We start from the raw sequence: 10,678 nt of genomic DNA, 5'->3' as shown, positions 1-10,678 counted from the left end.
GGGGAGGGAGTAGTAGTTAAAACAGAATAAAGATTAATTATGTATTTTGAAATCGTTTTTAACTATAAAATTGTGAAAATAAACATCGATTTGATTATAATTTTTTTGAGTAAAAGTTAATTTTTGTCCTAAATATATGACCAAAATATAAATCTGGTCCAAAACATTTAGTTTTTGAAAAACGGGTCCATAACAAATGAAATCCTTGTCGAGTGGTTCTTTTTTATGGTTCCGTCAAAAAATTAACGGTCATGCCACTATGCAAATAGCGTTGACCGTTAGTTTTTTTACGGAACCGTAAAAAAAAGGACTACTTCGGTGACATTTTCATTTGTTATGGACATGTTTTTAAAAAAGTGAATGTTTTGGACTAAATTCATATTTTGATCATATGTTTAGGACCAAAATTAACCTTTTTTTTTCAAAATACATTTTGAGACGGCAGAGATACTTACTAATTTAAGTATTTTACATCACATTTCAAAAAAAATATCTTGATTTCAACTATTTTAAAAGTATACCTTTTTAAGTGCATTTAAAAAAATCTCTCTAATTTTTATTTTATTTTTCTTACAAGTTTCTACAAGTTTCAATTGTTCATTCCTTCTAAAGATGCATGAATCTATGTTTTATTTCATTTCCGCCACCTTGCATATTAGTCAGTTTAAGTGTCAGTTGCTTTCTGCATGATTTAGCTGTCGTAGTTTAATTACTAATCTAGATCTGGTTTAGCGACTTGAATCCGAGTTAGTTCTAAGTTTTATGAGTTTGATTTCGAGCATTCTTCAATAGAGTACTGATTTTCTGATCATTTTCGCTGCTTGTTGAAGAAGATAATGTCACAATCAAGTTTGGGATCACCTTGTTTTTTGTTACTTTATGCTTTTTGTCCTTCTACTTTTTTAGATTCTCAGCTTTTCTACAGGTCTAGGTATTTAGGTAGTCAGCACTGTTGTTATTCCATTTTACTTTTGTCTATCCATTTTTAGTAAGTTTTTACTTTTCACATGCACACTAGTAGTCCAGCACACAAATTCACGTACACGTTCCACAACATGAATCATTCAGTGTTTTACTAGTAAGGATAGGTATAGGTCCCATGTCATTTTACGTCTAGTTTAATTCAACCCTAAAAGCATGGTAGCAAACCAACCATTCCAGAATGCCATCGCAAATGTATAACGTCTTTATTCATCTCTGGGGGATTGATCATTTACTCCACCATACGAGCTAGTAGAAGTGGGTTGAGGTTTTTTATAGGGAAGTTAGACACAGATCCAAGGACACAACTAGGTACAATTTATCATGAAAGATCATTTACTTCCAAGGACATGAAATCATGATATAAATATATTGCTACTAGTACAATTTATCAATGTGCGAGTATATATATGAATGTTTTTTTGATGTAACAGATATCTGGAGCAAGTGTTGGAGAAGTAATAATTGTTGCAGATATGCATAAAAGAAAGGCACAAATGGCCAAAAATGCTGATGCTTTCATTGCTCTTCCTGGTTTAATTCATTTATTCCCTTCATATTCAAATTGTCTTTATTTATATTTTTATCAAGATAATAGAATCCCACTTGATCTTGTTTAGGTGGTTATGGCACCATGGAGGAATTGTTGGAGATTATAGCTTGGTCTCAGCTGGGAATTCATGACAAACCAGTTAATTAATCAGTGATATTTTTAATTTTATTATTTTAAACTTAATTAATCTGAATTAAAATGTTTGGATCTATGTATATAACAGGTGGGTTTGTTGAATATAGATGGATACTATAATAGCTTGCTTGCACTTTTTGACAAAGGAGTTGAGGAAGGTTTCATTGAGGATTCAGCAAGAAATATAGTTGTCTTGGCAGACTCCCCAGATCAGTTGATCAACAAATTGGAGGTTAACCATATAAATTGGAGTAATAATTAATTAATAACCGATGATTAAAGGTTTTAATTAATTGTAGGAATATGTACCAGTGCATGAAGCAGTGTGATACGAGCATTATTTAGTTAGTTAAATTAGAGATTTGCGTATCTTTTCCACATCTTTGTTTATTTGCGTATCTTTTCCATATCTTTGTTTATTTGCGTATCTTTTCCGTATCTTTGTTTTCTTGTTAAATAAGTTAGTTATTAGCATTATAAATAGGAGTTATTGTAATCATTTGAAAAATCAATCAAGAATATCATTATTATCGTTCATTCTTCTCTCAAAGTGAGAAAACCGTCGTGCTCGACGGGCACTCGCCCGCGACAAACATTTATCGATCGCCGATCTACGGACGCCGATCAGCCCGATAGGAGGTTTATCCTATCACAGTGGCACCTACACAAAGTTGGATAGTTGATGGTCAATGGGGGACTACAAGTGGATGATCATATATATATTAGTACTATTATATAACAATTTGAGGTGATGATTATGTACAGATTAATGATTATTGTGTGTAGTAAATGTGGATACAATTATTTGGTGGTTAGGTCAGCAAAACTGAAAATGTAATGTAACCAACTTTCCAGCTTTAGCTCTATATATATGATCTCTCTTTATTACTTGATTTGTCTCTGAAGTGGGCTTGTTCAAAGATCCCATATCTTAATCATTATTATTTCAATAATCACAGGAGTAGATCTTTGTACTTCCATTCATTATAATATCCTAATTATTTATAGTAAATTATTTGTGGGTCACCTGCATTATATTAATTTGTGTGCTCAAGAATTGGTTTTATTCGTTAGTTCAGTCAAAACAATCATTAGGTCATGCTCATGCATATAGAAAACATCGATGATTGTCCACACATATACTGTATAAATTTAAATCAGATTATCATGAAACATTGTTAATTATCATTTGTAGAAGAGAATTTTATAATTATTCTGCTTATTTTTCATTATTAACGGTCAAAATTTATATGGCTTAGATTGTCGCTGATTTACTAATGAAGATTATTTTGTAATTTTATACTGGCATATCAGTTTAGTAACAATTTTTGGGATATATTCTTTGTTGATTTTAGAAGTCTTTTTCCCCTTATTTACAATTTACGGAAATTAATATTCTTCCTTATATTTTTTTTTTGCATTTCATGGATTAACGATGCTACTGCTACTTGTAGTAAAAAATAAATCTCATGACGTATCGATGCGTCACATTTTTTTCAGTTTTATTGAAGTGAATATATTGTACTATGTTCATTGTAATCTTTGTGTTTGTTTTTTTTTAAAATTTGTGGTCATGGTTAATTTTCATTTCTTTTTGTATTTTGTTGCTATTATTATAAATTGTTGGTTTTGCGTGGAGTATTTTGTTGGCCAAAAGTGTTTATCATGGTTTCATAAGTTTATGCTCTCAACTACAGTAGTACATATATTTAAGGGATAACTGCCTTAAAAGTCACAACTCCAGGACTTGCAAAAACGAGCCAGTTGAGGTTCTGCCAAAGCCAAAGGTAATACACTATAGTTGTAATCAATGTAGGCTCACAATTTTTATTCTGTTCCAATTTTTACTAACATTGCAAATTACACACCCTATAGGCCAAAATGGGAAGGCCTCGGAAGACACCGGCCAATGCAGAAGGTGGTACCATTGCAATAAGAGGGAGGGCTGGAAGAATGGGAGGTCGTGGAGGCCGTGGAGGAGGCCGTGGAGTTGTTGATGGCTCAATCCCCACGCAACAAAGCAACACCAACAATGGTTGACCGATGGTTTTAGTAGTTGAATTTGGAAGAAATTAATGTATGTCGTCTGAAACAGTAGTTGTATTTGGATGAATACTATGGGCTTTTGGACACCAAACTATTATGTGTACACCGTGTGTGTTATTTTTGTTAATTATGGAGCCTAAAATATCTCCTACCATGTTTAGGATTTGTTTCCTTGAAGTATATTTCCTTATGATAGATTTATTCCTTAAAAGATATTTCCTTATGGAATATGTTTCCTAGTTTGACTAGAATTAGGGCTCTCTAGTTACTTATAAATAGAGGTGCTCCCTCATTGTTAAATCATCCTGAAATTATATAGTGAAATCCCTGGCTTGGCATCGCCCCCAGACGTAGATACACATTGTATCGAACTGGGTAAACAACTTCTTGTGTTCATTCTCTTTCATATTCGTGATTGCCTGTGTTTATTTCCCAACAACTGGTATCAAGAGCCTAGGGTTTAAGAGGCAGAAATCACGATGGGGATCGACGAGAAAATTGCTGTAGAGAAGTTCGATGGATCTGATTTCGGATTTTGGAAGATGCAGATTGAGGATTACCTGTACGGTAAAGATCTCTGGAAGCCTTTAAAAACCAAACCCGAAAAGATGGAACATGAGGAGTGGGAGCTGTTGGACAGAAAAGCGATGAGCGCGATTAGGCTATCGTTGTCCAAGGATGTGGCTTATCACACGACTGCAGCAAAGTCGACAAAGGAGATGATAAAGATCTTGGAGAACATGTATCAGAAACCATCAACGGCAAACAAGGTACATCTGATTAGACGATTGTTTAATTTTAGAATGCAAGAGGGAAAGCTGGTGCAACAACATCTCAACGAGTTCAACATGATTACTTCGCAACTGAACTCGGTTAATATAAAATTCGATGATGAAATTTGTGCCCTGATTTTGCTATCGTCTCTGCCTGAGAGTTGGGCTGGCACAGTGACAGCAGTTACTGCTGCAGAGACAAAACTAACAGTTGACAGAGTAAGAGATCTGATGATTGGTGAGGAAGTTCGCCGGAGAGAATCAGGATCTTCTACTTCGGGATCAGCACTGAATACAGAACAGAGAGGCAGATCGAAGGGAAAGTAAAATCGTGGAAGATCAAATTCCAGAGGAAGGAGTCAATCCAAGAAGGATTTGGATAAAGTTAAATGCTGGAATTGTGATGAGTTTGGGCATTTTAGAAATCAATGTGAGGCACCGAAGAAGTATAAGAATAAGGATCAGAAGGACAAGAAGACAGCAAACACTACCATGTCTGATGACGATGGCGAGGCGTTGGTCTTGAGCGTCAGTAGTCCGATGGAATCGTGAGTATTGGATTCTGGGGCGTCGTTTCACTCCTGCAGCAATGTGGAGATAATGGAAGACTACGTTTCTGGTAATTTTGGGAAGGTACATCTGGCTGATGACGAGCCCTTAGATATCGTGGGAAAGGGAAACGTGAAGGTAGTGACGTCCAATGGATCCGTAATAAAACTGAATGGAGTCAGACACATTCCTGGATTGCAGAGAAGTTTGATTTCGATTGGGCAGCTTGATGCAGAAGGGTACACCGTGACGTTTGGCTGCAACAATTGGAAGATTACCAAGGGAGCTATGATAGTAGCTCGAGGTAAGAAGGAGGGTACGTTGTATACCACAACTAACTCCAAAGATTGCATTGATATTGCAAGTGAGGCAAATATTGCAGATTTGTGGCACTGTCGTCTTGGCCACATGAGCGAGAAAGGGATGAAGATAATGTGCTCAAGAGGTTTACTGCCTGGCTTGAAAACTGTTGAAGTTGGCCTGTGCGAGGATTGCGTGTTTGGGAAACAGAAAAAGGGTGAGTTTCTCAAGAGGAGGCAGAAAATTGAAGACACAGAAGTTGGAGATGGTCCACACTGATCTATGGGGACCAGCACCTGTGAAGTCCCTAGGAGGCTCTGAATATTATATGACTTTCATCGACGAATCTACTCGAAAGCTATGGGTTTATTTTCTTAAAAGTAAATCCGATGTGTTTGACGCTTTCAGGAAATGGAAAACCCTTGTTGAAACTGAAACCGGGATGAAGGTGAAGTGTCTAAGATCCGATAATGGAGGAGAATATGAACTTGCAAAGTTCAAGGAATTCTGCGCCGAGAATGGAATCCGCATGGAGAAAACTGTGAAAGGAACTCCACAGCAGAATGGAATCGCAGAGCGCATGAACAGAACGTTGAATGAGCGAGCAAGATGCATGAGGTTGAAAAGTGGATTGCCAAAGAGTTTTTTGGGCAGATGCAGTCAACACAGCTGCATTCCTAATTAATAGAGGTCCATCAGTTCCCTTGGAGTTTCGGATACCCGAGGAGGTTTGGACAGGAAAAGAGGTAAATCTATCTTTCCTACGCATCTTTGGTTGTGTTGCTTATGCTCATGTTAGTTCCGTTGAGAGAAGTAAGTTGGATGCTAAATCTATTAAGTGTACGTTCATTGGTTATGGAGGCGATGAGTTCGGTTATAGACTCTGGGATGAGCAAAACCGTAAGGTTATTCGCAGTAGAGATGTCATCTTCAATGAACAGGTATTGTACAAGGATAGATTGGAGGCGTCAAGTCCCAGCAGTTCTGAGCCACAAGTGGTCGAGCTAGACATCTCAAACTCGAGTGGGAGCAAGGAGAGTCAGAATGCTGAAGAGGTGCTTGAAGAAGAACCAAGCACTCCACCACCGACTATTCCGCTGCCTAAATCGACTAGAGAGCGACGTGCACCTGATAGGTACTCGCCCTCTAATTTCTATTTGTTACTTACTGATGGTGGTGAGCCCGAGTGTTATGCAGAGGCAGGAGAAGGCCCTGATAAACGAAGGTGGAAATTGCCATGGATGACGAGTTTGCCTCTCTTCTCCTAAATGGCACATGGGAGCTTGTGGAACTTCCTAAAGGGAAAAAGGCATTGCATTGCAAGTGGGTCTATCGAATCAAAGGTGAAGCTGATGGTAGCAAGCGCTACAAGGCTAGGCTGGTTGTCAAGGGATTTGAGCAACGATACGGTATTGATTATACAGATGTGTTCACTCCTGTTGTGAAACTAACTACTATTCGTTTAGTGTTGAGTATGGTAGTTGCAGAAAATCTATTGTTACATCAGATGGATGTAAAGACGGCATTCCTTCATGGTGATTTGGAGGATGAGTTGTACATGACACAGCCTGAAGGATTCATAGTAAAAGGAATGGAAAACCTTGTATGCAAGTTGAAGAAGAGCTTGTATGGTTTAAAGCAAGCTCCAAAGCAGTGGTACAAGAAGTTTGATGGATTCATGATGGAGATTGGCTATAAAAGATGCTACGCTGACCATTGTTGTTACTACAAGAGGTTTGACAAGAGCTATCTTATTCTGTTATTATATGTTGATGATATGTTGATCGCAGGAGGTGATCAAAAGGAGATGGATAAGTTGAAAAGGCAATTGTCTGAACGATTCTCCATGAAAGATCTTGGAGAGGCTAATCAAATTTTGGGCATGAGAATCGAGCGTGACAAGGCGGCAGGAAAATTGTATCTTTCGCAAGCTGCTTACATTGGTAAGGTTTTGGAAAGATTCAACATGGATAATTCGAAGCAGTAAGTGTGCCTTTGGGCAGACACTTTAAGCTGTCGAAGAAGGAGTCGCCGAGTACAAAAGAAGAACGTGTTGAAATGAAGAAAATTCCTTATGCTTCAGCAATTGGCAGTATTATGAATGCAATGGTGTGTACGAGGCCTGATATTGCACAAGCAATGGGAGTAGTGAGCCGGTTCATGGGTGATCCGGGCAAGCAACATTGGGAAGCAGTTAAATGGATCATTCGATACTTGAGAGGTACTACAGAAAGCGTCTTATGTTTCAATGGCAAGAATTTCAAGCTGGCAGGTTATGTGGATGCAGACTTGGTGTCCAATGATCTTGATGGGAGAAGAAGCACAACCGGGTATGTATTTACTTATGGTGGTACTGCTATTTCATGGACTTCTAAGTTGCAGAAGACTGTTGTTTTGTCTACTACGGAGGCTGAATATGTAGCTGCGATAGAGGCAAGCAAGGAGATGGTGTGGTTGCAGAGTTTCTTAGATGAACTTGGGAAGGAGAACAAGAGTAGCATACTCTACAGTGATAGTCAGAGTGCTATTTTCTTGGCGAAGAATCCAGCGTTTCATTCTAGGACAAAGCATGTGGAGTTGAAATATCATTACATCCGACACCTAGTGGAGATGAAAATCCTGCAACTTGTGAAGATACTTGGAAGTGAGAATCCTGCAGACATGTTTACTAGGGTGGTGACCTTAGAGAAATTGAAGCTATGCATAGCTTCAATTGGCCTTGGAACTTGAAGAGAAGGTTAGGCGATGCTAAGCGGATGAAGGGATGAGATCACGAGGAAATGGTTGTTTAGGAGTTGTTAGTCTCCAAGTGGGAGATTGTTAATTATGGAGCCTAAAATATCTCCTACCATGTTTAGGATTTGTTTCCTTGAAGTATATTTCCTTGTGATAGATTTATTCCTTAAAAGATATTTCCTTATGGAATATGTTTCCTAGTTTGACTAGAATTAGGGCTCTCTAGTTACTTATAAATAGAGGTGCTCCCTCATTGTTAAATCATCCTGAAATTATATAGTGAAATCTCTGGCTTGGCATCGCCCCCAGACGTAGATACACATTGTATCGAACTGGGTAAACAACTTCTTGTGTTCATTCTCTTTCATATTCGTGATTGCCTGTGTTTATTTCCCAACAATTTTGAGGCAGGATAATATTATGCTTTTACCTATAACATGTGTGTTATTTTGAGGCATCGAAACTATTATGTGTACAACATGTGTGTTGTTTCAGATTCCATCCATTACAAGTTCCTAATGCCTATAACATCACATTTGTCATTGATTACAGAAAATAGCATATTAGTTGTAGTAGTAGTAGAACAGTTTGAGCAAAATACTCACAAAGCAAAATAACTCAATGCATTCATAGGGGAAAAACCACTACAATATTCCTGGTTCCGTAGTGTATTACACTTGAGTTCAACTTGCATATACTATTACATTGGAGTTCTATTAGTTAAGCTACGACAATAGCCCAAATGACGTACATAAAATGAAAATGACAACCTTTAGGTTCCGGTTTTGACGATGCAAATCTGCGACAACGCCTTGGAGTGCTTCAACTTCAGCGGTTTTGGAACGGAGGCTCTCGTCAAGTGCATCCTGCTTAGCAACTCTATCTCTCAATGCTTTTTGCACATTGTCCCTATCAAGCTTCAATTTTTTGAAGAAGTACTCTTGATTCGGTGACAATGATGGATCAATCCAACGAAAGAATTTGCAATCGTCCTCCTTCCAGACTTGGCAACGATAGAAGCGTCGTCCGGGATTGGCATCCGTATTGGATGTCACCACATCAGCTTCAAGGCCGTGATCACAGACCACTGCCTCAAACCTCGGCCATGTTCTGCTCGAATGCTGGGAAGAAGTGGACATCCTGCATTTGAACATTTGAACATTTGAACATTTGAACAATCAAACCTCATTTGAACATTTGCCAATTGCTCAGTCGAAATCGCTCAATCCGACTACAATTCGGGCACCACAAAATCGCATACTCAAAATTGAACCCAAAATAGGTAATACAAGCAAACCCTAAAATTGAAACCTAAATCGACCCCTAAACCCAACGAAATCAATCGCATGTTCAACGAAACGAACGACCCCTAATATTGCCCCATTAATCGAACCCTAAGATGAAGCAATGGTCTTACCTTGTTATGGGATTTCACGGACAATCGGGATTGCAGCAGTTTCGTAGGAGGATTCGCGATTTGATTCTGAGAATCGCGAGAGGAAGAATCGTGAGAGGAAGAACGACAATAGCCAAATGCTGAATTATAGTTTCGTTTCTAACCTAAATTTTGTTTCAATGGACAAAACGAAGTCGTTTTATCCATATGAAACGACGTCGTTTTGAGTTTTGCCGATGCCTGACACGTCGGATTTCAGGCATGCCACATAGGATTTTAAATTGCCGGAAAACACAGGGTCGGGTCGGGTTGGGAAATAACAGACAAAATGCAAAGTTCATGACTTTATACGCCAACTTTAAAGCTCGTGGGAAAAATCGGAATTCGGGCAAAGTTCGTGACTTTTAAGGCAGTTATCCCTATATTTAATTGCTTCAATTGTTTGTGTTCAAGCAATATTATTATGTATAATATGGACAACGTGTAAGAAAATTACCGGTGTTAGCCGGAATGCTTTTAGTTTTGTGAAACTAAAATTACATTACAACAATTTATAAGCATTTTAACACCAAATTGCAGTGTCGATTATATAGTCTAATTCTTCTTTTTTATTGAGTTTGGGATAGGGGAATGATGTGGTTTGGTGTTTCGGAAAGGAACAATTATTCACGTCTTACTTTGAGATTTTGGTAGGAAATTGCAAATGGAAGGGTTTCGAATAGTTTTTATACATCTAAATTAAATCTCAATAGCTAGCTCACTATATGTAATTCAACGTAATTTTTCGTTCATAGAATTTGATAATGACAACAAAAACACTACCAAACATCTGTTGTAGTCTAGTTGACCGGATACTCGGCTCTCACCCGAGAGACCCGGGTTCATGTCCCGGCAACGGAAGGAATATTTTTTTCACTATTCCAATTTTTATTTATTATTTTAAATAATTTTCACATCAGATCCAAATACATTTCTCAATTTTCAAAGAATAAGTTCAATAGGAAATTGAGGAGTGATGTAATATAATTACTCCAGATTTAAGTCTTCTCTTGACTCAATGTGGATTTTAAGAAATGTACATGAAATTAATAAATAAAAAAATTAGTATAGCTGTGATGATCTCTGAATCCGACTATAAATTACAAGTGTTCACGTGTGCTGTTATTTAATTTACAATTGATACCATTCTATTGCTAAAATTGTCATTCA

The 10,678-nt window shown here is 37.7% G+C and overlaps 1 protein-coding gene across 1 annotated transcript; it reads left to right on the top strand.

Moving 5' to 3' along the window:
- The first annotated feature begins 1,409 nt into the window (after positions 1 to 1,409).
- Positions 1,410 to 1,998, top strand: LOC121809086 (probable cytokinin riboside 5'-monophosphate phosphoribohydrolase LOGL2). The gene is made up of 4 exons (XM_042209633.1): positions 1,410 to 1,515; positions 1,602 to 1,672; positions 1,758 to 1,901; positions 1,969 to 1,998. Exons 1-4 carry the CDS (start codon positions 1,458 to 1,460, stop codon positions 1,996 to 1,998), a joined length of 303 nt encoding a protein of 100 aa, XP_042065567.1. The 5' UTR covers positions 1,410 to 1,457.
- The last annotated feature ends 8,680 nt before the right edge of the window (positions 1,999 to 10,678 follow it).

This window comes from Salvia splendens, chromosome 6, assembly GCF_004379255.2.
Source record: "Salvia splendens isolate huo1 chromosome 6, SspV2, whole genome shotgun sequence".
Classification (NCBI taxonomy): domain Eukaryota; kingdom Viridiplantae; phylum Streptophyta; class Magnoliopsida; order Lamiales; family Lamiaceae; genus Salvia; species Salvia splendens.
Note: the sequence above shows the minus strand (reverse complement) of the source record. Positions and strands in the feature narration are given on the sequence as shown.

Excerpts from the sequence above, each read along its gene's own strand:
- LOC121809086 (XM_042209633.1), top strand. The coding sequence starts at position 1,458 with ATGCATAAAAGAAAGGCACAAATGGCCAAAAATGCTGATGCTTTCATT. Across the intron at positions 1,516-1,601 it reads TGCTTTCATTGCTCTTCCTG|GTGGTTATGGCACCATGGAG; the intron begins GTTTAATTCATT and ends GATCTTGTTTAG. Across the intron at positions 1,902-1,968 it reads AGTTGATCAACAAATTGGAG|GAATATGTACCAGTGCATGA; the intron begins GTTAACCATATA and ends AATTAATTGTAG.